Source organism: Hipposideros armiger, unplaced genomic scaffold, assembly GCF_001890085.2.
Source record: "Hipposideros armiger isolate ML-2016 unplaced genomic scaffold, ASM189008v1 scaffold_10, whole genome shotgun sequence".
Lineage (NCBI taxonomy): Eukaryota > Metazoa > Chordata > Mammalia > Chiroptera > Hipposideridae > Hipposideros > Hipposideros armiger.
The window spans coordinates 5,008,443-5,036,180 of record NW_017731360.1 but is presented as its reverse complement, the minus strand read 5'-3'; the positions used below and the strand labels follow the sequence as shown (position 1 = coordinate 5,036,180).

The window sequence follows — 27,738 nt, the reverse complement described above, 5'->3', positions numbered from 1 at the left end:
CAACAATTCATGGCTCTTGCATCACGACAATGCACCAGCTCACACGGCACTGTCTGTGAGGGAGTTTTTAGCCAGTAAACAAATAACTGTATTGGAACTCCCTCCCTACTCACCTGATCTGGCCCCGAATGACTTCTTTCTTTACCCAAAGATAAAGGACATATTGAAAGGAACTCATTTTGATGATATTCAGGACATCAATGACAGCTCTGATGGCCATTCCAGAAAAAGAGTTCCAAAATTGCTATGAAGGGTGGACTAGGCACTGGCGTTGGTGCATAGCTTCCCAAGGGGAGTACTTCAAAGGTGACAGTAGTAATATTCAGCAATGAGGTATGTAGCACTTTTTCTAGGATGAGTTCACAAACATAATTGTCTAGCCTCGTATAAATGTCTAACGACTATGTTGTACACCTGAAACTAATATAATATTGTATGTCAAATGTGATAGAAAAATAAAAAATTATTTAAAAAAATCCTTACCCTTAAGGAGCTTACATTCCAGTAAGAGAGAAAAAGACAATACCCAAGATAAATAAGTAAACTCTACGGTGAATGAGGTGGTGATAAACGCAGGAGAACAAGAGCATCCGGTGTTGGGAGGGGGGCATGGACATTTCAGAAAGGGCATAAGAAGTTCACATTTGAGCAAAGACCTGCGAAGGAGAGAAAGGGGAAGCCATGTGGCTAACTGGGGGAGAGCACTCCAGATGGAACAGCAAGCGTAAAGGTGACAGTGTACAGAGGCCTAGTACTGTTGAAGAGCATCAAGGGACCCGAGGGGCCAGAGCATGGCAAGCAAGGAGGAGAGCGCAGGGCACAAGGCCCCACGGAGGGCCTTCCAGGCCACTGACAGGATCTGGGCTTTACTTGAGAGAAATGAGAAGGCAGTGAGGCTTCTGAGTAGAAGATGACGTGATCTGATTTGTGTATTAACAGGATCCCTGAAGCTGTGTAGACAGCAGACTAGAGAGGGTCAGGGAAGGCGCAGGGAACCTGCGATGAGCCAGGTGAGAGATGATGGTGGCTTGGACTGGGTGTCACCAGTGAGATGTAGTCAGAGCCTGGCTACATTTTAAACACAAGGCTGGCAGGGTATACTTCAACTGAGAGCTGACCGCCTGGCAGGCCTCAGGGGAGAGGGCGTCCTGGGCAGAGGAAACAGCAAGAGCAAGGCAGCTGAGGTGGGCGAGTGTGGCGTGTTTGGGGACTTCCTAGTCAGCGTTGTCTGAACTCAAAGGGAAAGTAGAGATGGCAGAGCTGCGCTGGGCGGGAAGTGGGGCTGCACTGTGAAGGGTCTTGGATGCCACATGAAAGAGCTGTGGTTCTATTCTCCTCCTCCTCCTCCCTTCCTCCTTAGCTACCCCTAATCTAGGTGCCCAGGCCCCGGGAAGGAGGGGGGAGGGGCTTTAAACCCCATTTGCCGAGGCTGTTTACTTGTTGTATCACGTTGCACAGTATTTCCACCCTGGGTACCTCTCTGGCAGGAGGCTATGAAGTCTGACATCCGAGGCAGAGTCCCAGAGTCAGCTTCTGATATAATAACTTCACCGTGACCATTACCAGAGAGATAAGCTACAGTAGCCAGACAGCAGCGGGAGATTTGTCAGTGTCATTCCCAGAAAGCACTGGGCCTGCCAATCCCCAAGGGTCCTGCACTGGCTCCGTCTATACCAGGTGGAACTGTCTACACCCCTAGCCACAATGGCTTAATCTTGGTTGCACTAGAAGCTATGAAAGTCATGGTGAAAGAAGGGACAGTTAGCTTGGACCTTGATAAAGGAGTAGGAGAGTGCTGGAGGGAGAAAAAGAAAGGGGTTCCCCGCAGAGGAAATAGGGTGTTCAAAGGCAGGGGGGCGTGGTGTGCCTGGTCAATGGCCAGCTTTCCACCAAGAAAGTGCAGGATGCCGGGGAAGACCTGCGGGGTCCACATGGAAGGGGAAGCAGAGATCGGCTCAGAAAGGCCTGGGAGTCGGGCTAAGGTTTAAATTCTACCCTGCAGGGGTCACGGGCCATTGCAGGGTTTTCAGCAGGGAGGAAAGCCCAGGCCTGTTTGAGAAAGATGACTCTGGTCCCCGCATGATGAACGGGTGCTGTGGTTTGGAAGGTGGCGCGGGTGGCAAGTGGGGAGACCACAGTGGGGAGAACCGTGAAGACGGTGTTCCAGTCATCGCAGCCCGGCAGTGGCAGTGGGAGGGGAGAGAAGGGGGCGAAGCAGACACTCAAGTGCCAGCCAGGCTGGGGTGGAAGCGAGAGGATGTGATCTCCACTCGGGAGTGGGCATGAAGGACGAGAGGCAGGAAAGAGGACTCGGCCAAGGTCTCTGACAGGGCGACGGGGCTGTAAGGGAGGCAGGAGAGCCATGGCCGCTCCTCCTCTACTCTCCCTGCTCCCAGGCTGCTGCGTGTGAGCCCCTGAGGGATAAACGGGGCCACGCCCATCGGCCTGGAGCCTGTGTGGCCTGGAGTCAGCAGGACGAAGACAGAGCTGTCTCCAGGAGAGTGGCGGAGGCTGGGGCTAGAAGTGACACTTCATGAGCAGCAGGCAGAAGCAAGGGCACCCAAGAGGAGGCTGAGAAAGAGCAGAGGGGGGGGGGGGGTGGTGGTGGTACTTCTGGGGTGCAGAAGGTGAGAGTGGTGTCAGGAGGGCGGGGACTCTGAGCTGCTGGGGACTGAGCAGGCCCCAGCCCTGGGCATGGAAAAGCAGACACGGTGGCATCTAGGTGGACAGCCCAGCAGCCGGGAATGCCAGAGGGTCTTGGGGGAAGGCTAATGACCTCACAACCTCCTGCCTAGTTCCGCTCTTAAAAACCCAACTAGATAGCTTACGTTGTTCTTCGCAGTGTCAAGCCGACCAAGACCCTCCTCACCCCGTCCTCCAACTAAGCCCGGCCTCCCTCCGGAGGCGCCCGGCTTGGAGAGCGTCAGCACTGTTCAGCCAGCGCCTCATGCCGGAGATTGGGGACATCCTCAACTCCTACTCCCTGCCCCCAGCCCGACACCAAATCCCATCTGTCCTCTTAAGTGGCTTTGATCTTCACCACTGCTCTACTGTAAATCAGCCGTGCTCCACGTCACCCCTCCCAGTCCACCTGCCCATTCTTCACAGAGGCCCCAGGGATCCTGGAAAGCCCTCTTGTCTGCAAGAACCTTCAATACTATCAGGATAAAGTGGTATATCTCATGGCTGACAAGAACCTTACAAGGCCAAGTACCTCCCTGTCCCAGGACCTTTGAAAGTGCTATTTTTTCTTTCTGGAAACTTCTTCCTTCTCTCATTGGGCCTGGCTGGCCCCTTCTCAGCCTTTAGGTCACAGTTTAAGTGTCACGACCGCAAGGATTTTCCTGGAAACATGATACTCCTCGTCCTCCCCCCACCATCTTGTTTTCAGAGAACCATATACTTTTTAGTAATTAATTCTTTTCCATAATTAATCAATTATGTTGCTTATTTAATGTCCAGACATGAGGGCAGCAGCCATGTCTGTCTGTCTTCAGCAACTACTGCATTTCCTGGTATAGAGCAGGCGGTCAATAAATAGTTTTTGAATAAGTAAACCAGGAAACTGAAGCTCAGAGAGGGTAAGTAACTTTCCTAAGGTCACACAGTAGGTGGCCAAGTCAGGATTCCAGCTGAGTTTCTCTGGCACCAGGACTGTGGTCTCCTCTATGACATCACACTGCCCTGCTTGATAGCAGTTTGGTAAGCCATCCTGAGATCTTCAGGCTTGCCAGTTGTAGTCAATGGCTCTCAGACCGTGCTGGAGCTGAGGACTCGGGAGCTTGAGACCCTCTGGCCGGAGCCACCAGTCTTCCCCAAAGATGGCACCTTAGCCATTTGCGTCATCCCTGCCTCTCACGCTCCTCTGACACCCTGGTTCCTGCCCTGTCCTGTTTTGATTGAAGATGCTGTAAAAGCTGTTTGGAGATTTTCTCACACTTTAAATAAGGCATCATATTTCATAGTTACAACTTCAGAGTCATATAGTATAACCTTCAGCTGACACCACAGTCCTAAAATATTAATTTACACTTTCTCTGGCAATGGGCAGTCTGCACTGCCATTAAGCCAGGGTATTCGAAGGTGCAGCTGTGTTAGGCTGATAGTCGCCTTTCCAAGTTTATGACTTTATTTATGGTCGACTTTAAGTTTCATTGAAATTTCTTCAATTAACTATAATTTTAGAGAACTATCCTTCAGCCCCCTTGGACGTCTGTGGACTCTCCGATGATTCATACATTTCAGGGAGGGATGGGGGAACCTGCATCATAGTCTCCCCACCTCCAACTCCAGGACACACTCGTGGCTGCCCGGAAGCTTTGGGGTCCTCGGCACTGGGCTTCTGTCCACATCCTGCCTCCACAGGGCTCCTCAGCCCCTGAGGAAGTAAAAATCCCATTAGGCCATTTTACAACTTAAGTGCAAGACTGACAGAGGCGGGGCACAAGTGCCCCAAAGCCACAGTGTTCCCCCTTTTCTTGTGCTGTGTAGCTCAGTGTCCCTGTTGGGGCTGCAATGACCGGCTCAACCTCGTCAGTCCCCTCTTCTGGGGGGCTCGGGGTTCGGTCCCTTTATCCTTGGCTTTATCAAACGCTCCCCTTCTTAAAATTAAGAAATTACTAATTGCCTAAGAGAATCACTATTTCTGCCACCCCCAGACTCCTCTCATAAATACAGTAGCCCCCCCCCCCTTATCCATAGGGGATATGATCCAAAACCCCCAGTGGATGCCTGAAACCGTGGATAGTACCAAACCTGTATATACACTGTTTTTTCCTATACATACATACCTACGTTAAAGTTTAATTTATAAATTAGGCACAGTAAGAGATTAACAATAACAACTAATAATAAAATGGAACAGTTAGCACAATATACTGTAATAAAAGGTAGGTGAATGTGGTCTCTCTCACTCCCTCAAAATGCCTTATTATCTTATATCTTCTTCAGCTTGGGATGATGTGAGATGATCAGTGCCTCCGTGATGAGATGAAGTGAGGTACTCAGACAGGCACAATTTAAAATGTAAGAATTGTTCATTTCTGGACAATCCCATTTACTATTTTCAGGCTGTTGATGACAGGTAACTGACACCAGGGAAAGCAAAACTGCAGATAAGGGGGGACCCTACTGTACTTCCACCCAAGGGAGCTTCCTGAACGGATACAGACCAGACACGGTATTTGGTTATATAAGTATTCTTCGTTGAGCCTTCATTATAGGCCAGGCATTGTCCTAAATGCTTCACCTGTATTTTGTCACTTAGTCCTCAAACTGCTAGAAGAAATCGGTAGTGTATCAACCACACTGTATAGATGAGGAATCAGGCCTGCGGTCACACGGCTACTAAATGTGGTAGGCAGGATTTGAATCCAGGACACTGACTCCAGTCCCACACCGTTACCCACCTATTCTCTGCCTCAGGCCTCGGCGGCTGTCTGCTTTTCCTGACATGGGCTAGAGCAGCCTCCTGGAAGCACCAGGCCCTAGAGAGGGGTTTCCAGGTGTGAAACCCCTCTTCTGCCCCCATTCTCCTCTGCCTGAGGCGCCTGAGGCTCTGTGCAGCCTCCAAGCCTGAGCCCAGCTACCCATGCCCAGCTGGAGAGGGGTGAGTCTCGGGTTAAAATTCTTCCTAAGAATGAAAGCAGCCCCCGGCAGCCCCTGGCCCCTCCCTGAAGCAGCATTAACACAGCAGAATGACGTCAGGCCCTTTCCCTGAGGTTTCTCTCCTAACGAGCTCGTGGGGCAAGTTAAAGAGGCCAAGCGGGGAAGCACAGGAGACCAGGCAGTGCCTGGCCCGGTGGACCTGAGTAGGAGATGCACCTACGAGAGGCCCAAGCTCTCAGGCCCTGGACCACCACGCTGGAGGAGCTGCAGAAGTCACGGAGTCACCATAAGTCTCCTGCCGCGGGTCACAGGCCATCGCCCTTGCCCACAGTAGACAGTGGTGGTTCAAGATCATGGCTGGAAGGCACATGGACTCGGGTGGAATCCTGGCCCTACCACCCTCTAGCTGTGTGATCACAGGCAACATACTTCACCTCCCTGGGCCTCGGTTCCCTCGCCTGTATTAAGGACTAACCATATCTTAACCTCCCAGGGTTTCTGTGAGGATTAAAGTAGGTAATGCAGGGTCTGGAACACAGTTAGTGTGTGATAACTGCCAGCCAGTTGTGGCCATGGCAGTCAGAATCACCACGGTAGCTCTCCTTGAGTCATTACTATGCAGAAGGCCCTCTCCTGTGTGCGTAACATTTACCAGCTCCGAGCCTCACTTTCCCCTTATGTGTTAAGTACTCTTATTATTCTCACTTGCAGATGAGAAAACTGCGGCACAGAGAGGCTGAGTAACTAGCCAAATGTCACTCAGCTAGTGGGTGTGACTGGCAAGGCCAGGATTTGAATCCAGGTGTTCAGAATCCAGAGCCATGCTCAGAATGGTGCCGCTATAATGATGATGAGGAGACAGACTAATGATTCCTGTGGCAGTAGGAACCCTGTGGTTAGGAGTTTCTGGGAGCTGTGGTCTGTGCCAAGGTCCCATGCTCTGAGTCACTCAAGCTCCACACTGTACCTGCCATGGTATTTGGTGCTTTCTGCATGTTGTTTAATTTCATCAGCACAATGGGGCCCAGTGGGCAGTGCCCAGACCCCCTTTGCTGTCTACATCCCCCCCTTAGGGTCTCTTATCCCCCTCCCAATCTCTTTCTAGCTCAGAACAGTCCCCAGCCACAATATGAATACCCTCACTCAGATGTCTCACAGGCATCTCAAATTTTCCCTGGACAAAAGGCACTGTCTTGATTCTCCAGGGACACACTTCCTGCTCCCTGTCCCGGTCATCCCTGGGATGTCGCTGGCATCTGCAGCTGATCAGCACTCCAGAAAGAGCCTAGGAGTTAACTTTGACCCTCCATTCCATCAGCACCTACATCCAATCCATCATCAAGGCTGTCAGCTATGACCCTAAACCACTGTTTAGGGAGGAAGCCCCAATGTACTTCCTCCCGTCCGTCTCTACTATGGCCACCCTCCACCAAGACGCATCATCTCCAGCCTGCATGCTTGCAATAGATGTCTCCCAACTGGTCTCCAGGTAGTCACTGCCTCCTGCAACCCCTCACCCTTCTAGCATCCAGAGTCATCTTTTAAATAATTAGCTTAAATCTCACCATAGCTCTGCTTCAGACTCTTCCCTAGCTCCCTCCTGAACTTAGAACCAAGTCCAAACTTCTTGCCCAGCTTCACCACAGCCCTGCCCTATTCACCCTATTTGCCACATGGGCCTATTTTTCTGTTCCTTAACTTGTCAGGTTCTTTCCTGCCTCAGGGCCTTTGCACCTGCTGTTCCTTTTGTCAGGAATGCCCTTCCTAAGGTCTTCACATAACAGGCTCCTTGTCACTCAGGACTCAGTTCCAATGTTACCTCCTCAAACAGACCTCCCTTGACAGCGCCATCTAAAGTAGTCTTCCTTGTCACTCGCTACTTTATTTCCCTGATAGCGCCTATCATGATCTGAAATACGTTTATTTGGTTTTTATCTGTCTTCTGCCTCCCATGATTCCACGGGATCATGGAATTTGGTCTGACTTGTTCATCACAGCAATTCTTTGTATCTTGAACAATATCTGGCACTTAATAGGCAGTCAATCCATAATGACTGACTTGGTGACTGTCTGGCACATAGTAGGCACTCAATAAAAAGTTGTTGAAACCCGAATGAACAAACGAGTAAGCAATCAACATTTTAAGGCCGTGGCTCACGTCCGCCTGTTAAAACTCAGGGAGGTGTAGGAGCACACTGGCAGCCCACAGCTCTGAGCTACACTTAGGCCTGTCTGACTCCATGCTTTTCTGTTTCACATTCCACAGGTTCCTCCCTCGAGGCCAGGGAATTTGGAATGCAGCTCAGCACTTGCAGTCCAAGCTTCTGCAGAGCAAATGCCCACTTCCCTGGGTCTGGTGGCAGCCTGCAGTGTTTGGCTGGAACCTCAGAGGCCAGGCAGCTCTTGCTCAGGCTGCTTTCTTTCTACCACTTGCCTCTCAGCTCCCAGCACATCCGAGCCCTGTTCCTTCCCCATGTGGTCTGCTTTGATCCAGGGCCAATGTCCCTCACAAGTCAAAGGCCCATGGCTGAAGTTGACATGGTCTTCCCTCTTTGGATCAAAGAGGTTGCACAGAGCTTAGTGCTTCCCAGGGACCTCAGCCTTTGAAAATGTGCACAGAGTGACACAAAGCAGCGGGAGGTCACAAGCCCTGCCTCCTTCCCTCTGCCAGCTGGACCAAGCCTCCACAGGCCAGGAGCCTTGGGACGGGTCTCCTTGGAGGTCAGCCTCAAACCTACTCTGCTCCCTGATCCTAGCTGGTCTCTATTCCCCTTAATCTGGGCTGTGTCCCTAGACTGAGTCCACCTTTCAGCCAGGCACACGGCATTTCCTGTATGAAGTGGAGGCACACCGTCCTTCAACCTGCTATGGGAAGCCTTAGACTCAAAGACCCCTGTGTCACTCAGAGCTGCAGGGCAGGTGGGCTAACCCAGGCCAGTAATTTCCCTCTGGGGCTTGTGTGCCTGCCTACATAATCCTGATGGTGAATTAGACCCATCCAGCCATCCGTTCATTCAGCAAATATTTACGGACCACTGCCCAGTGGATGAAGTTTATCTACTCACAGATGCCAGCCTTTGAGGGTTCTACACGAGAGAAAGAAAGGCCCAAAGGCTTTAATCCTTCCTGAGTATGAAACCGCTAACTCTGGCATGACGGCAGCTCCTGGCTCGGCGTGGCACACAGAGTGCCCCCTCTGCTCCTGTTTAGCTTGGCCTCTTCTTAACGAAGGGCAGTTTGCAAAATCGCTTTCAGGAAACCACTGACATTGGTGAGGGTGCTTCTCAGGCTATTCTTACAGCTTGTGGCAAATTAGAATAGAGAAATAGACCTGATGCATGGGGGTCGGGGGAGGCACTGGGGGCTTGGAGGGTGGGAGAGCCACAGCTCAGCCCCCTCAGGCACCAGCGAGTGTCCGGGGGGCTCGAAGCCCTTCTCAAAGCAAGACTTGACATTCTCGGCTGGCTTACCTGGTGTGTTCAGCAGGGGGCGGTCTCTGCTGTGGTTAAACAGAAAACTACTTAGAGAGGACTCAGAAAGGTTGCCCTGGGACTCTTTCCCGAAGGGTCTTGTGCTCCATGCTAAGGGATCTGAACTTGACTCTGTCAGTGATGACGGGCCACTGGTAGGACTCTAAGCAATGACTGCTTCTGTCAGATGTGTGTCTTAGAAAGTTCGCTCCAGCATGGGAGTGGGCTGGATGTGTGGTGGGGGACTGGAGGACCGCTGCCCAATGAGGAACACTTTGCAGTGATACAGGTGAGAGACCCGGGCCTGGGCTGTCACCAGCTGGGACCCCGTGAACAGTGGCAGAGGCATGGAGGGGAGGGCCGGTGCAGAGGGACATTCGCCAGGACATGGGGACTGATGGTGCAGGGATCAAAGACGGCGAGGAGTAGAAGGTGCCACTGGGATGTCTGGCTGGGCCACCTTGGATGGTGATACTCTTTACTGAGCTGAGGAGGGCAGCGAAAAGGGCAGGTTTGGGAAAATTGAACAACTTAGGTTTCGGACATGCCCCATTTGAGGCACACTCCGGGAAGGGGTTCAGTAGAAACTGATCTCCATATGGGCCTGGAGCTTAGGACGCGGGCAGGTTTGGAGGTAGAGATCAAAGCGTTGCCCCCAAGCAACAATTAGAAGCCATTTAGTGATGAGACATTCCAAGAGATGCATGAAGTTCCAGAGAAGAGGCCACACTGGGCCCTCTAGCATTTAAGAAGAATCATCACCAGCTGGGAAGCCGGGAGAGGCTCAGGAGAGACTTAGGAGCCTTGCCACAAAAAGGCACCCAAGGCCACAAATGACCGCTGTGATGTGAATGCTAGGGGAGCAGCATCGCCCCAGCCCACTCCGTCCCGTTGAAAGGCCAGTCCTCGCTGCTCCCCTTGCCCAGATACCAAGACGCTGCACTGCGGGGCCCTGATCCAACCTGGGGAAGGAAGACCTCCACGAGGCGGCCCTCATCACTTGTCTTTCACGACTGGGTTAGCAAAACAACAGCCAGCCCCAGAGTTTCTTTCAGGTAAAAGCCCTCTTTGTGTGTGTGTGTGTGTGTGTTGGGGGGGGAATACCACCCTATACCTAAATAGCTCGCTTGGGTGCGGAAGGGAGACATTAGCCTGTAAGGAGATGGCAAAGCCAAGGGACCCCTGGGCTCCGTGCCTAAGAAGTCCAAATGGGGCGAAGGCTGAGAGGCAGCAAAGCGGAGGCGGCTGGAGAAAGAAGAGGGGGTGCAACACACATCACAGGGGAAGCCGGAGTGTGCCGAGACAAAGCTGGGGAGAAGGGGCCAAAAGACGTGGAGGCTTCCGATTGCCACGTGTGTTGCTGAGATGCAAACCGCCTCCATTGCCACAAACCTTCAATAAAGGCTGCGCACATGCAAACAGCTCGGTTAGTGGGTTTTGTTTCCTGTTTTGGGGGGGGAATCAAGAAAAACGGGCCAATTCCTGACCTAAGTGGTCAGGTCACTTATTCTGACCTGAGCAGAATTAAATTCCTGAGCAGAACCCAGGGAGGTGAGACGCGGCAGTGAGAACAAGGTTGAGAAAAAGCTCAAGTGGACAAAGCTTCCTGAAGATACTGGGAGGGGCAGTGGTGTCCACCACATTTGGATGGGATGTTGAGGTGAATTATACTTCACAGGACAGGGTGACAGTCCCTCTGCCCCTGATACTTGGGCCACATTTGTTTTGCGTTTTCATGTTGATTAAGAGTATAGGAGATTTGTAGTGCCGTAAAAAAGAAACAGAACTATTGGTTTTTGTTTCACAGCATAGATACTCATTTACTACCATGTTTTATAGTCTATTATCATGACACAACTCTCACAGCCCTTCTTGGAAGGTCAGAATGTTAAACTGTGACATCCTCTGGGCAGGGGGTGGGTATGGATGCTGTAAGGGAGGGGCAGACAGCAGCTTCAGGCCCTGGTTAAGCCTCTTAGGCCCACACACCTATGTGCCGGGGCCTGATTGGATAGTCCTGATATCAATCACGTGATTGATTTGGTCATTCCCGATACAAATCACATGGAGAGGCATGTCCCAAGTGAGAAATGTGGCCTGAGACGAGGGGACTTAGGAAGGCAAAAAAGGAGACTCTAGTCCCCTTGGGCTTTAACAAGAAGGACCAACATGGCTGAGGCTGATGCTATTAGTTGAGTAGGGCTAAACAAACATGGAGCCAAGGGGCAACTCTGATTGGTTGTTGGTGGCTTGCCTGTCGGGAAGAAATTCACAGCTGCATCTGGACTCAAGCATAAAGGGTGCCACGATCGATTAATTTGGTCTGCCATGGGAGTGGGAAGAAGGGGAAGAGACGCGTGTGCCAAGTATTTCCCATCTTTGGGGTAGACAGTAAAAAGAGTGTGTGCATGTGGTGGGAGGAATTACAGGAAGTCTTCCTCTAAGAGAAAGGCAAAATTAAACCCAAGGAGAGGTGACCTGTTTCAATTATTTCTCAACACCTTGAAATGATCCTTCCAGGCATATATCTGGGTGTTCTGAAACCCACAGAATTGAAAGATGGAAGTTTCAAAAAGAAAAGAGTGGTCAGTAGTGCAAAAGCTGTTGAGAGAGCAAAGAATATAAGGGCCAACATGGTTCCCATCTGATTTGGCAACAAGATGCAGAATGTTTGGGGCAAAGGCCAGCCTGCGAGATGTAAGTGGGAGTCGAGGAGAGACAGGCTGCATGGAGCTCTTAAGATGCTGGGCACTGCTGGTGGTGTGGGGAAACCCGGCAGTGCGATATCAACTCTAAGAGGTAAATAAAGGGCCGGCGGAGTGGCACGTTGGTTAGGAGTTGGCTTGGAATGCCAGCTCTGAGCAGCAGGGTCGCCAGTTCGGATCCCGCATGAGGGCCAGTGACACTGCGCCCTCTATAGCTAAGATGGTGAACAACAGCTCGACCTGGAGCTGAGCTGCCGTGAGTCGCCAGCAGCAGGCATGAGCCACCGTGAGAGGCTGTCCAATGGCCGGCGAACGACTGCCTCACCCGGGAAGAGCGCAGTGATAATACCAACATGGGCCAGTGAAGTGACGTCCTCCACAACTAGATGAAGAACAAAAGGACAGGGCCGGCCGAGTGGTGCGATGGTTAAGAACTGGCTTGGGACGCCAGAGGGCCCTGGTTCGGATCCCACAAATGAGGGCCAGTGACACTGCCCTCTACAGCTAAGATGCTGAACAACAGCTCAACCTGGAGCTGGGCTGCCATGAGTGAGTCGCCGGCGACGGCGTAGGCTGCAGCCCCTGTGGCAGTGGGTTGCCATGGGCTACCGTGTGTAGCCAGTAGCCAGCGTGAGCAGCCAGCAGCCGCAGTGAGCAGCTGTCCAGAAGCCGGCGACTGATCTGCCTCGCCCGGGAAGAGCGCAATGATGGTGCCAACTTGGGCCAGTGAAGCAACATCCTCCACAACTAGACTGAAGAACAAAACGACAGCAACTTGTCTGTTCCCCTTCCCCCAATTCCTTAATAAAAATCTTTAAAAAAAAAAGAACAAAGGACAGCAACTTGTCTGTTCCCCTTCCCTGATTCCCCAGTAAAATCTTTAAAAAAAAAAAGGTAAATAAAAAATATCTGCATGCATTATAATCTTAATTATGTACATATTCATAATGTATGCATATATGCCATACATACTGAAAGAAAATGGGAAGGAAATACATGAAAGTCATGGTGAAAATGGGTACAGTTTATTCTTTTCTGTAGTTTCTGAGATCCTTTATAAATGATCATGTGTTATTTTCATCATCAGATAAGAAGCATGGGAATTTATTTTAGTAATAAGCTTGGTTATTTTTTTGTGGGGGGACAGTAAGAAGTAGTCTGGGAAGAGAGTGACCAATCATCCCCGTTTGCCTGGGACTGAGGGGGTTCCCAGGCTGTGGAGCTTTCAGAGCTAAAAACGGGAAAGTCTGGGGAGGCCAGGAGGAGTTGGTCATGCTGGCTGGGAGGCTGAGGCTGATGGAGCATTGAAGAGAGGTGGGGTTTTTTGGGGGGTTGACTGTTGGGGGTAAAGATGCTTTGATCATGTTTGGAGACTGAGATGAGGCCACCATTAGATAGGGAGAGAGGTTAGATTTGTAGGAAGGAGAAAAGAATAATTGCCAGGGTGAGGTCAGCAGGAAAGCAGCTGGGAGAGAGACCCACGCACAAGAGGGCACAAGGCCTGTCACAGGAAGAGAAACCATGTTTATTCTGAGACAGGAGGGCAGGAGGTGAGGGCAAACTGGCTCAAAACGGTTGTTGATGTAGGGGAAGGAGTTGAGAGCATGCACACCTGAGAACCAGGATGTTGGATGAGGCTGAGAAGATCCTAAAATGCCTGGGGGCCCTGAGGACCCTTAGTTGTCTCCCAGACATAGACTTCCCCGAGTGGGTACCCCACACCCTGCTGGAGGGGTGGTGCAACTTCCCCACTGGAGACGGGGTCCCACTGAAAGGCCCAGCATCCCCTCCCAGCTGCCCCCCCACTTGTAGTACTCTCTCTGGCCACCTACCTCTGCAGGAGGGCAGGGGGAAGTCCCACGTGGCACTGTTGTCGGAGCCAGCGTGGCAGGTGAGCACAGCGTGGCCCTCCAGGAAGAAGCCGGGATTGCAGCTGTAGCGGACCTTGTCGCCCAGGTTGAAGGTTGAGCCCTGCTGGATGCCATTGGGCAGCCGCCCGGGGTTCCCACACGTGTGACTGGGCAGCACTGTGAGGAGGGAGAGACACACAGCCTGTGAGCTGGGCTTGAGGCCAGACACCCCGCTTCTGAGCAGCGCCTCCTGGCGCGTCTCCTCCCTGCGTCTCCTTTCTCCTCTGGGAAGGGGTTGGCCCTCTCAAGGCTGCTCAAAGGGTCATGTGCTGAGGAGCAGCCACACCTGCGATTTAGAAGTGAACATGCGGGTTTCTTGCCTTTTCTGTTGCACATCCATCCCATCCCCATCACTCAAGATGCCCCAGGGAAACCACGTGGATCTCGAGAGTTTGGTTGTCCTGATTTCAGACTCCACACTCCTTTTTATAAACACCATGGAAGAGGCAGAGCAGATCATGGAGTAGGTGCTCATGAAACCCGATTTGCTTTCTTTCACGTGTGTCTGTTCTGGCAGCCAGAGGGGTACTTTGGCCCAGGGGCTTTGGGGCCATCGAAGGGGTCATGAGTGCTGGAACAGGCAGTGAGGCAGGAAGACAAGAGCCTGAGCTCTGATCCAATACAATGTACAGTGTGTGACCTGAGACAAAGGCATCACGGCCAGCTGCGCGTGTGCTCTCATGATCAAGAGGAAACGGTCTCGGTGAGGCGGGGAAGCACCATGACCCACCAATCGAGAGGGAGGGAGAGAGGGCACAGCTCCTCTGTGCCTGAGTCACAAACACTCTGACCCAGCTCCTCCTCCCCTCTGCCTTTCTCCAGAGCCTAGGAACTGCCTGTGCCCTGAAGGTCACCTCCCACCATTCCAGGATGTCCGCAAAAGGCAAGGGTGAGGGGTCACAGCCACATGCAGGCTCCCATCCAGGTACATCTCCATTAAATCACCTGGTGATGATTTATTTGAGGCCGGAGAGCAGGGTGGTGCTCAGTACAGACTTGAGAGCCACAGTGCTTGGGTTGGCCTCCCTGCCTGACAGCTCACTACCTGTGGGACCTTGAGCAAGTCTCTCAACCTCTGTGCCTCAGTTTCCCCATTTGTAAGATGGGATCACAAGAGTACTTTCCTCCCTCACGGGGTTGTTGTGAGAATTACATGAGGTAAGGTATGTAAAGTGCATAGGACAGTGCCAGTGAATACAACACAAGTGCAGTGGGACATGTGCATGACTGAAGGTATGCTAGATAGGGACCAGGCAGAGGGCCAAACCTAGTCTGGAGCAGTCAGAGACAGCTTCCTGGAAGAGGTGACATCTATGCGGAACCACGAGAGATTGGTAAGAATTCCTAGCTGGGCCAAAGAGAGCTCCAGGAAGAGGAAATGTGTGCAAAGGCTCTGAGGCTAGAGATAACCTAGGCGCTCAGGGAGCCTGGATTGAGAGGTACAGGTGGCAATGATGAGGAATAGAGGTGAGGAAGTGGAGCTGGCCAGCCTGGATTCTAGAGGGCTTCCCAGGCCCTTGCAGTCCCCTCTTCCTGCCCAGGTTGCCAGGAAGACCCTGGGAGGACCCTTTCTGCCAGCTCAGATGGTCTCTGAACCCGCAGAAAGAAGGCTTTCCCTCCCCCATCTTCTCTCCTTCCAGGTGGAGACAGCTTGGTGTAGAGGGAGAGGATAGACTTTGGAACCAGCTTGATCTGGGTCTGAAACCAGGTGCTGTCACTGTCTTACTCGGTGGTCTTGAGTCATGTGACCTCTCTGAGCTCTAGTTTTCTCAACTGAGAAAAGACAGTAATACCTAGTGGTTGATGAGGTTACTGATAATAAATGATGCATGCCTGGCACTGCCCAGTGCATAACTGACGTTCAGGTGTTATTCCACTGGGCTGCAGAACCATGAGGGCAGGGGCCTGGTCTGGTTCATGGGTGTATTCTGGGAGCCTAACACAGTGCCTGGCACTTGTAGGGACATATTTGTGTGTTCACTAATTAGTTGTTTGGGAGAGTTACTCATTCATATGTTAATTCTTTCATGCCACACAAATTTATTGTGGACCTACCGTGCTTGGAGCTGGGACTATAGCAGTGGACTAGACAAAGCGAGTCCCTGCCTTCAAGCTTATGTTTTCATGATTTATCTTAAGGAAATAAGAGCTCTTCCTTGCCCAGTTCTCTACCTCTGTCAAGTGAGATGACCCAGGTGAAAGAATTTACCTCCATTGACCCTATCCATTAGCTCAGCTTAGCATTACTTACGATCCCACACTGCTGGTTTCCTTGGTGTTTCCCATAATTGGCTGCTGGTTTCCATAATGTTTCCCATGATCCCCCACTGCTGGCTTGCTCAGCATTACCCACGATCCCATGCTGCTGGCTTCCTTGGAGTTTCCCATAATCCCACACTGCTGACTTCCTTGGCATTTTCCATGATACTGTGCTGCTGGCTTGCAGCAGAGGTAGTAACTGTGATGTGTATGTGTTTGTGGGTGTTGGGAGTGAGAACGGTGGGTCAGGTAGACATTTGGAGAAGAAAGCAAGATAAGGTTAGGGGAAGGAGCCAACCAGGGGAAATGGGCTGAGGATTGGTGTAGAACTAACGTTTCATTTTCCACAATGGGACGCAAAGACCCAATTTAATTAAATTACTAATGTCAAATTTTTAATGAACCTGCTTCTGCTTTGGGCTTTCTTCCTTCAAAATTAATGACTGGAACGTCACTATAAATAAAAGTCGATTCTTCTTAAAACGTCACTCTCAAATGCTCACTGCTTTTTACTTAATGAGCTGTTCATAATCAAACCACTCTGACCTGGCACCTCCACCAGGAGTTGGGTGTGATGAATGGGGGTTTGTTTCCAACCCCACCACCCTTTTCATCTGTTCCTGAAAGGCCGTACCGTGAATGGAAAGAGGACAGACGATGGGTTCATAGAGGCCTCTTTAGACATCCACCTCTAACTGAGTGATCTTGAGCTGTAAACTCTACCTCTCTGGGCTTCAATTCTCCATCTGTAAATGTGGATACTTTTTCTTCCCATGGTGAGGCTCTATTAGTTTCCTAGGGCTGCTATTAGTTTCCTAACAAAGTACCACAAACTGGATGACTTAGAATAACAGATATTTACTGTCTCACAGTTATGGAGGCTAGAAGTCCAAAATCAAAGTGTTGGCAGGGCCATGACCTCTCTGAAACTTGTAGAGGTACCCTTCCTTTCCTCTTTTTAGCTTCTGGGGTTTTTCTCGCAACCTTTGGCATTCTTTGGCTGCTAAATGTATCATCCAAAACCTCGTCTTCATATGGCACGCTCCCTCTGTGTCTCTGTGTCCAAATTTCACCTTTTTATAAGGATACTAGTCCTACTGGGTCAAGACATACCCTACTGGCCTCATCTTAACTTCGTCATCTGCAAAGACCCTATTTCCAAATAAGGTCACATTCACAGCTACTGGGGTTTAAGATTTCCACATATTTGGGGAGGGGCACAATTCAGCCTATAACAGGGCTGTCATGCAGATTAAATTAAGTTAGATTTATAATATCCACTATTGAGTGCCTGGTATGTTTTGGGCCCTGGGCTACATGTTTATTTTATTTAATCCTCAAAACCATCCTGCAGGATACCTATTATCTTCATTTTACAGATGGAAAAACTGAGGCACAGAGAGCTTAAGTAACTCACCCAAGGCCACACAGCTATAAAATGGAAGAGCTACGTTGTGGATCTAGGTCTTTCTGGCTCCACCGTTCAGCACTCCTAATTGGAATGAAATACTGCTTCTGACGAGTAACAAAGTGCCCAGCACATAGTGGGTGCTTAATAAACAAGAGTTCCCTTCCTTTCTTGATCATTCTAGGCATTGCGACAAGATGGAGGGTGGTTACCTGACTGTGAGGTTTAATAGCCTGGTTTTTTTCCTCCAGTCTCATTTGCCAATGCTTTACTTTTTAATAACGTCAAGGGCAACATTTAAAGTGTGGTCTTTTGTAATGTGTCTGATGCGCAACTTGCTGGACAGACAGAGGAGATCGGAGATAAACCACAAAGCGAAACCTTTCTAAGGTGCAGTTTTTCTTTGATTTTTCGATTTTGCCTGTGTGTTTCTTGGCACAGATATTATAACCGTTCATGCTCTCTCGTCTATAAAACTTCCCTTTGATTGCTTACAAAATGAAGAGTGGGATATTTACATCCAGCGCGGCCCAGAACAATATTATTAAAGCTGTGCCTGACATTGAACAATTCCATTGTAGATTAGCAGCGGGGAATTTTGTCCCTTCTACAAAGCCTGGCTCTTGCCAATCAACATAATATTCTCAGTGATTGTATGACAATGAAGCTCCTCTGTGGTTGGAGTGCAGCAAAAGCTACATCCTGCCTTCTTTTATTTTTAATTTGAAACTTTAGTTTCCATATTATAATGAAGAGTCGTTTATGCTCTCTGGACAAGCACCCTCCATATGTTTTGATTGCTTATCTTCCATCAAGAAACTTGTTTCGTCTCTATGGCCATACGGTTGGTACAAAATGGAGGGATGTCTGGAGGAAGGATACAAGGAGAAGGATTTAGTTTGCCATGACCCTGAACATGGAAAGAGGAGATGGTGCTACATGTGTGCGTGCATGTGTGAGATGGCGGGGTAGTGGGCACGGTCATAGGAGTAAGGAATAAAAACCACTCTCTTGGGCCGGCTGAGTGGCACGATGGTTAAGAGCTGGCTTGGGATGACAGAGGGCCCCAGTTCGGATCCCACATATGAGGGCCAGTGACACTGCCCTCCACAGCTAAGATGCTGAACAAAAGGACAGCAACTTGTCTGTTCCCCTTCCCCTGATTCCCTAGTGCTGTTCACCTCCCCCAATTCCCCAATAAAATCTTTAAAAAAACAAAACAAAACAAAACAACCACTCTCTTTTGAGTGCCTGCACTGTGACAGGCACGTCTGCATCACCCATTACCTTAGTTAATCCTTATCAACCCCTTACTTTTAGCTCTTCGGCCTTGTACACATAATTTATTGTACATCCTCAGTGTCCAGTGTTTTGTATATCTATCCATCCCCAGAAAGTTTTCTATACTGGCTGTCTCCACTTCCTCCCATCTGACGTGTTGTATATCTGATACATTCATTTGTTTGTTGTTTTTCTCACCCTGCTACATTGGAAGCTCCATGAGGAGACACATTTTTTGTTCAGTTTTGTTCACTTCTGTGTCCCAATTCCTAGAACAGTGCCTAAGGTATAATAATAATACCTTGATCAAAGTTTATTGACTGGCTTAATGATCTTATTTAATCCTCCCAACAGCCCATTGAGAGAAGTGTCCTTATTATGTCTTGGTGAGACGAGCGTGAATTCCAGAGAGGTAGGGGCATTTACCCAAGGCTGCACAGCTCCCTGGGGTGTAGAGCTGGGTTTCCACAGCAGTGCCCAGATGCGGAGCCCATGTCGTTTCTGCTTGCACTAGACCGTTTTTATACTGACCATTCCACATAGAGTCCATGGTGACTGGTGTACACCCTCCTAAGAGATTCACATTCATTCTCTTTGGGGGGATGATTTGGGGTGACAGCCAGGCAAGTCAACCCCTAGCCTGGTCCTGTATATTTCCTGCCACCTATTAATCAAACAAAAGGCAGGGGTGCCAGGGCCTCAGATGGGGTATGCCACCCAGGAGTCTGCAGGGCCCCATCCTGCCAGGCCTGTCCCTGACTGTCACTGGGGATAAGCTCTCCATTGTGAGCCCATTTTCTGGGCTCACGTTTGCGATTTTGCAACCTTCAACATCAGGGTCGCGTAGGGAGTTTTATAAAGATACCGATACCTAGACCCTGTCCCCAAACCTATTAAATCAGAATTCCAGAGGGTGACCCTGGGCTCTTCTAGGTGGCTACAAAGCACCGCTGAGATTGAGAACAACTCATGGAAACCTACTCACGTACGTTATTCCATTAGCCCAGTTAAATTCATCCCTCTGAGCTGTGAACTGTTCTGTCTCCAGGGCCTTTCTTGTTGCTGGTCTCTGACTGCGGGGGCAGTAAGGCCAGCCTGTCCCTTGGCCTCCCCTGCCTTCCACAAATCACACTCACCCTGCCCTCCCTTCTCCTTTGAAGCCCCTTGTCCTCTCTACGCGGGACTTCGGCACCCAACTCTGACCTCCCCATGCTGTTGGCCGCGCCCCTCCCGTGCATTGCCCTACTGGTGCCAGAGCGAGCATTCTAGAATGAGATAGTCACCATGGCCCCGCCCTGTTCACTCGTCAGGCACACACGTGCCAAAAGTGGGTACCCACCACGGTGCACCCAAAGGCCGGTCCTCTGGTCTTTTGCATGATTCATGCAAGAATAACTAATGATTTGAAAGACTGATGAAAATAAACAAAAGAAAAGGAAAAAGAAAAACTGGTGAGCTTTCCCAGTGCTGTCAGGATAAACCAAAGCTAATGCCTGCTGACATTTTCTGCCTTATCTCCAGCTTCCTCATCCTTGTCCCCTCCGCCATGGCTATTCTAAACCACAGGCTCCCCAAGCACACCTTGCTTTCCTCTCAAACTCTCCATCTGGCAAACTCCTATTCATCCTTCAAGGCCACTCTTAAATGTCACTATCTCTGAGAAGCCCTCCTTGATACCCTTGATATCTTGTATACACTGTAAAATGCCGCAAGAACGCATTCTGATAGAATGTAAATTCGGGCATAATGTGATTGACAATTCGCTCCCAGAATCCTGAAACTCCGGGCCCATTAACTACACAGGCTCACTCTGGTCGTTTCATTAATTTTGCAATCTCACAATCCCATGGATTTTGGGCACCCCACTACTGGAGTTAATGTTGGGGCTTTCCTTGCACTTTAATTCCTGCACTTGTCACATAACATTGCAATTCACTCATCCATTACTTTGTAACACCCTATCTTCCAAATAGGAGCTGAACCTGCTCATAATTATTTGTTTAGGTGTCTATGTTCATCTGTGCACTCTACCCAGGGGCAGAAATGACATTGTATTTATTCTGTATATATCTAGTGTTTGTTTAATGCCTGGCAGGAAGAGGGTGCCCTGTTGGAATGTGTTAAATGAATTATCTACATATAATGTCAATAAGCTAGTGCACGGTTGGCAAACTTGGTCTGTAAAGGACCAGGTAGTAAATACTTCTGGCCTCGTATGCCATAGGGTCTCTGTTTCAATGACTCAACTTTTCCACCATAGTGCAAAAGTGGCTAAAGACAATGCATGTTCCAATAAAACTTTACTCATAAAACAGGCAGCCAGCCAATGGGCCATAGTTTGGCAGCCCTGAATTACCATATATTGAGTTCTGTACTTATCTTGGGTGTACAGTTTACATCTCAGGATCCTCCCCTCTCCCCATAATAAAGAAAGATCAGTTTTGTTGGGAGTCAAGGATGGAAAGGTTCTGGGGGGACAGTGGGCTGTGCAGGTGAGGGTGCTGGACAGGAAGTGACTGGGAGGAAGTGGGACAGGGAAAAGACAGGAAGAGGACTGAGATAAAAATCAAATTTCCTTTCCCCTACAATTTGGCCCTGGGACAGGTGGCATTGTGCTGGCTGCAGGGAAAATCGTATATGTATTTAGTCCCCACTCTTTCCCGTTAAAACAGGATTTGTTTTTGTCCCCATAGCCACTGTTTAGGTCGGTAACTATGAACCGCATTTAACCAAAAACAGCTAAATGTAGAGATCTGAAGGGTCACACAGTCAGCAGGAATAATAATAATAGTCACCTTGAGTGTTTAATTTGAGCCGGGCACTCTGCTCAGCACTTTATCTGCACTCCTTCATTTCATCTTACCCTAAATGAGATGCTTTGTCCCCTTTATGTGGGATAGAGATGGGGAATGAGGAACAGCAAGGCTCCAGCCCTGGCTGGGATCAGGGCTGGGGTTGAAACCAGAGCCATTTGACAGTACTCCCTGTGTCCTTCATCAGGTGGTAACCTTGACCTCCCAGGCTTCAAGGTCTGTTTGTTTAGCTGCTTTCCCAGCATAGTCAGTGCTCTGGGTCCCTACACAGTCCCTCTCCCTGTGTGACTAGAGCATGACCAACCCACACCTAGTGGATCCCTCGTCAGCCCCCTGCTCCCACCGTGACTAGCTGGGGCTGCACAGACATCCATCTTCCCACCAGCAGGGGCTACAGAGGGGCTGTCGGTGCAGATTCTCCTTGATGGGTCATAACTGGAGCGCCCCATGGCCTCTCTTTCACCTTATATTCTTTAGAAGCAACACTCAAAAGGCAACATCCTAGGACTCAGAATAGAGCCAATAAAAATACAGGTCACCCAGCTAAATTGGACTTTCAGAGAAACACAAATACTTTCGGTTTTTTAGCATGAGTATATCCCATGCCATATTTGGGATATACTTATACTAAGAATTGTTGGTTATTTGAAATTCAAATTTAAGTGGGCATCTTGTATTTTCCTTTGCCAATTTTGGCAACCCTGCCCCAGAGGGGAGTCTCCTCTGCATCAGTGACATGAGCGTCTTAAAGAACTGGGGATTCCTCTGGGGAAAGGGGAGAGCTATCCCTGCCCGTGAGGAACACAGCACTGAGCCAGAGGAGAAGCTGCAGAAGGGGGATTTTCACAGTCCCCCAGGGTGGGGCCTGTGGAGGTTTGGGGTACAGCGGGATTCCAGGGGTGCAGTGAGCTGCGCTGCCTCCTGTCTCCTCCAGGCATAACGTGACAGACAATTTGCTTGGGGGGATTGGCTCTAAGGCACGCGCTAAGGACGCTCTGTGTTTTTCTGCACTAACAAGCCCCTCTCCTGTTTTAGGAGACAGGTGGGTCTCATCCCCTCCGATGAAGAGCTTCAGGCAGGCACAAGGTCCTCCGTGATGCAGCCTCTGTTGATCTCTGCAGCCCCAAACCCCACTGCTCCCCATTCAGCCCTCCCTACCCCCACCGTACCCAAGCACAGGGATTCTCCCACTTGTCTAGACAAGAGCAGTGCGTGGAGAATCCGTGGTACCCTACGGGGAAACTCTGCAAAGTACTGTCAGTGTTAATCTTAGGATAACTATGCAATTGGGGGCTAAATCTGATTAATTGCGCAATAGAACCTAGAAATGTTTTCCAAAGTATGTTCATACAACACGGGCTGAGAAATAAATTCCATGAGAAAAACATTCAGTGGGTCAAGTAATCCTGAAAAACACTGCAGAAATTCCCTCCTCTCAAAGGAACCAATACTCAGGAGGTTAGTTTATCTGAGAGGTTCTGCAGCAGAAGAAACCATTTAACCCTGCTTAATCCAGAAGCTCCAAAAATCTGACTAGAGAATCTCTCTTCTCCTTTTTTTTTTGCCCCCCTCAGAAATACCTATTAGCTTCTGAAGTGTTCTGTAGAACACACTTTGGGGATTGCTAGATTCTAGGGAGAGACAAACCTAAACTGCTGTGTTTTCCTTTAAAACCTTAATCATCATAAAAGAATAAAAGCAATGATAGCTGGCATTTACATAGAGCACTCCAGGTTAACATGCATTGTTTTTACAAACATGTCCCCCTTTGGCACCTCCAAACCTACATTTTTCTGGGGGCTGGAATGGCCTGAGGTTTCCCAGTCCCCAAGAGTCAGTAGCTTGGCGGGGTGGGATCAATTCTTACGAAAGAAGGAAACTTAGCATTTTCAGGGACACACACTATGTGTTACAGAAGGGCAAAAGTCTAGGTTCTCGCTTTCCATCTGACAGCTTTTCTAGCAGGGGATGTTTTCAGTCTGGCTGGGCAGAATGACCCCTAGCCTGCTGGGCCTGACTTCCGGAGGTCTGTGGCCAGGGCCAGCCATGTTTGGCCCTCAGCCCTGCCCAGCTGCAGTCAGGAGTCAGGAATCCTAACCAGTCCTGGCAAAGGAGCTGTAACGGGAGGAAGCCTGACTGGCTCGATGAGGATTCCTGCCTTGAAGCTGGGATTTGTAACCCTGGGTGAGGCCGCCCACATGGGAGGTCGTCTGTCCACTGCTGAGGCTGTCCCACCAGCCTCTATATAACTGGCCTTGTTTTCCCTGTTACCTCCCCCAGGGTGGGAGCCCTGCTCTGGACCGAGCCCAGGCTTTGAAGCCCCCTCCCCAAGGCTGGGACTTGGTCCCCTATCTCCTGCTGGCTAGCAGGCAAGTGCTTCCTCAGCATGGGCACCATTTGGGATGCCCGTGGGGATACCCCACCCGCCAACTCCAGCCCTGTGGACAACAGAGCCTCAGAGCCCCTATTTCCTCCACTTGGCTGCCTGTCCAGGGCCCAGAATCCCCGGCATGCCTTGCAGCTATCTCTCTTCTTAAAGCAGGAAACAGTTTAACCTGCACGCCACTAGGAAAAGCGCAACATTCCAAAGGCTCCAGACCCCTTGGCTCCCTCTCTCTAGAAGAATTAGATGGAGGAGCGTGGAGAGGGACTAAAAACAGGCTTCCAGCCACCATCATCCCCCTATTTCTGTTACCTTCTGCAAAGGATGGTACAGTGACTACAAAAGACACTGATTAAAGGTGCATCTGTGAGTAGGATCTCTGAGAATCCTCCTGCTCGTCCCCTTCTTATTCATCAGTAGCTCCATTGCATGCTGACCATGCCACGGGCTGACTTTACATTGAATCCTAGCCCATGGAATCCTCCTGACACACTGTGAATTAGGTACCATCTCCATTTTACAGGTAAGGACATTAAGGAGGCTAAGGGGTTAAGGTGCTCACATTCACACGACTAGGAGCTGCAGGGAGGCGGGGGGCTGGGATGTACACCTGGATGGCCTGACTTTGCACCTTCTTTCTTAGCTGCTGCGTTTCCATGAAGAGGTGGAGGAAGGGTTGGTGAGGCACAAGCTTATCTTGCTGGCTGAGGTATTGCCCCCGAGGCTCCATTTCCCATAGGTGCCCCCAAACAGGCCAAAGACAGTGCTGGGGAACATTCTGTAGCGTGGGAGTCAGGAACAGTGGGAAAGGGAGGGTCCTGCCAGTTGCTTGTCGTTCAATGTTACTCATCTCTGGAGCCCCAAATCCAAAGGCTTCGTGGGAGCTCCCTGTGCAGGTGGAGACTGTCCATCCAGGTCCTTCAGGGTCAGGAGGCAGGAGGTAGAACTGGCTCTACCCTGGAGAAGCTCCTTACTTGGGCGTGGTGGTGAGGGGGGGCACAATCTCTTATGGGTAACAACACAGGCATACCAACGTACTTTCACATCCAATATGCACAAACCCACACATTCAAATACTCTCCTTTACACACACACACACACACACACACACACACAAGTGCTTCCGCCACCTTCTCTCTCTCGTACATTTTCACACACAAACATGCGTATATAAAAACAGACAAACCCAGAATGCATCTTTACATAGCTCTTGCATTCACACATATGACAATAGACACACTCTCCCATGTATACAAATAAACTACCCATGTTTGGGTATCAAAATAACCATCCACTTTCAGACAGCCTCTTATGAGTAATGACCCTTCCTCACAGACATCTACAACCAGAGCACCCCTTGAAGGTCAGTGTCACTACCCCCCACACTGGTGGGGCCTGCCTGGCATGTGTGTTTAAGCTTGTCATCCTGGCACAGCATGGGATGCAGTGAGGGGTGTGGGGATGCAGATTTGACCCTGGAGATCTTCCAAGCAGCTGTTGGCTCAGTGATCTATGAGGTGGGCAGCGAGCTACTGGGGTCCGGGAGGCACAGAGTGTCATGGTTCGAAGAAGGGCCCTGGTGTCCCACAGACCTGGGTTAGAATTCTACCTGTGTCCCTCCCAGCTGTGGGTTAGCAGCTATGACATAACAGGTAGCAGAGCACACTGGGTAGGAGAGTGGACTCTGGAGACAGATGGCCCAGATTCAAATCCTGGTTACTTTAACGATCAAGTTGCTTCACGCCCCCCCCGCACCTCAGTTTCCTCATCAATAAAATGGGGGTCATTAGCGCACCCAGCTCAGAGAGCTGCTGAGAGGATTAAGTAAGATCAACCAGGCAAAGTGCTTATCTCAGTGTCTGCCACATAGTAAATGCTCAATAAATTTGGGATGTGATTACATACAAGTCCCTGGAGAAGGTGCCAGGGCCGTGCGGGGGAGGCCAGGGCAGAAATAAAGAGGAGAAGCTGGGAGCAGCAGATGGGCCCCAGGAGCTAGAACATGGGAGGCCATCCCTGGCTCTGCCATGCAGGTGGCATCACTGGGACTCACACCCCTTTTACCGAGCCAGGCAGGCGTCTGCTGTTTCCTGTCTGAAAGGCCTCCCCTAGATCTAAGAAGAATAATTCATGAATGGTCCCACCCAGCTCCACAGTAACTAGGGAAATGTGATGACACAGAGGCCCAGGGCCCTGTCCCCTCTGCACAACTTCTCCGCAGCTGCCCCGTGCTGCCCTGGCCCGCCAGCCTCAGGGATGACGGGAAGGGTAATTCTGAGAAGTTTCCTGGAAGACACATTCGATATAGTCTTGGCAGAGAAGGGAGGACATTCCAGGTAGAGTTGTTGGCACATGTCCAGGAGCACACAGCCCCCATGTGTGTTCTTGCTTTCTAGGCTTTCGTCCCTTGTGTTGCTGATTCCTAAATCCATCTGCAGCCGAAGGGCCAGCCCAGACCTTCCTCCTGACTCCAGACCCCAGGTCTTACCGCCTTAGGCTTCTCCGTATGCAAGTATTACGGATGCTCCCAATTGCATGTGGCCCAACTGATCTCCTCGCCACGAACCCATTTTCCTCCTGGGTCCCTGTGTCTGGCACTGGCCTGTGGTCTGTCCAGCCACCCGAGATGAAACCTCGGCCGCTCTCACATCCGGTCTCTTGAATCGGCCGCCTTTCATCTCCCTATTCGTCCCCTCTACCCATCCCCCTGCTAATGTCCAGCCTCCCCCACGATCTCACCTTCTTCTCGGGGACTTGGAGACAGTCCCCTCCCTCCTGTTCTGTCTTTAGACGTGTCCCAGTCCAACCCATTCTTTAAACAGCCAATAGGACCACACTGCTCCCCATCTCTTCCAGGTGGAATTCAAACTCCCTCAAATGCCCCTCGAGGTCTTCCGCTAGCTGGTCCTGGCTACATCTCCAACCTTAACCTTCACTGTCTCCCTTCACAGTCAATGTCCCAGCAAAACTGCACTCCTTGTATTTCCCCCAGCACAGGGTGTGTGTGAGTGAGTGAGCGAGCGTGTGTGTGTGTGTGTGCGCGTGCGTGCGTGCGTGTGTAAATTTGTGTGTCGTAAGTATATTTCTGTGGGGGAGCCTATTGAGGATGGGGATCTAGGAGAAGAATTGGAAAGCCAGCGGTTGGCACAGGCGGACAGGACTTGATGTTCATAGCAAAGCTGGGCAGCTGACAGCTCCAGGGCAGCAGGGCCTGGGAGTCAGGAATCACCAGCCCCCCCCCCACCCCCAAGTGAAATCAAGAGAGCGGCCCCTCCCTGCAGACCTGGCCCCCAGTTGTCCTGGGGAACAGGCCACGTGCACGGACACGAGCCTTTTTGTTACCATGGCCTCGCCTGCCATGCTCAGTGCTCTCATCGGATCATCCCTGCAGCCAAGACCAGCTTCTCTCGATGACCCCGAGTCCTGGCTGGTTCTGTCTGTCCTGCAGCCATGACCTGTGCTGACTCACCTTATTTCTGAGGACTGCAGCCCGGCTGTCCCAGGAGCTTAGTCCAACCTGAGCTTTCATAACACAGACCCTGCCACTCACAAGCCTTAGAGCCTGTGGCTCTTTCTGAGCTCCATGGATTTAAAATCCAAGTCTTTACTGTCTTGGGGTCAGGGACATTTTGAGAAATGATGAAACACATGGACCCTCTTCCCAGGAAGACAGGATTCACAGACCCTCGGGATCAGTCATGAATTCCCAGTGCATTCGTCCAGCATGGCCGACCTGCTGGTCCAGCCCCAAGTTCAAAATGCAAGACAAACAAGGACCTTGCCTGTTAAAGCCAACTCTGCTCCCTGGGGGAGACGGATTTCATCAGCTGAGGAGCCAGCTATGGCCATGTCCACAATTTCTCAGACTGGTCCTCCTTTGCCGGACACTTCCTGGGGCTCAG

At 50.5% G+C, this 27,738-nt stretch overlaps 1 protein-coding gene across 1 annotated transcript in view; it reads right to left on the bottom strand.

Moving 5' to 3' along the window:
* CSMD2 (CUB and Sushi multiple domains 2) overlaps positions 1-27,738 on the bottom strand; it is a 634,343-nt gene that overhangs the window by 422,332 nt on the left and 184,273 nt on the right. The window contains exon 4 of the mRNA XM_019657596.1: positions 13,615-13,809. Within this exon, the coding sequence (XP_019513141.1) occupies positions 13,615-13,809 (195 nt within the window). The remainder of the gene's footprint in view (positions 1-13,614; positions 13,810-27,738) is intronic.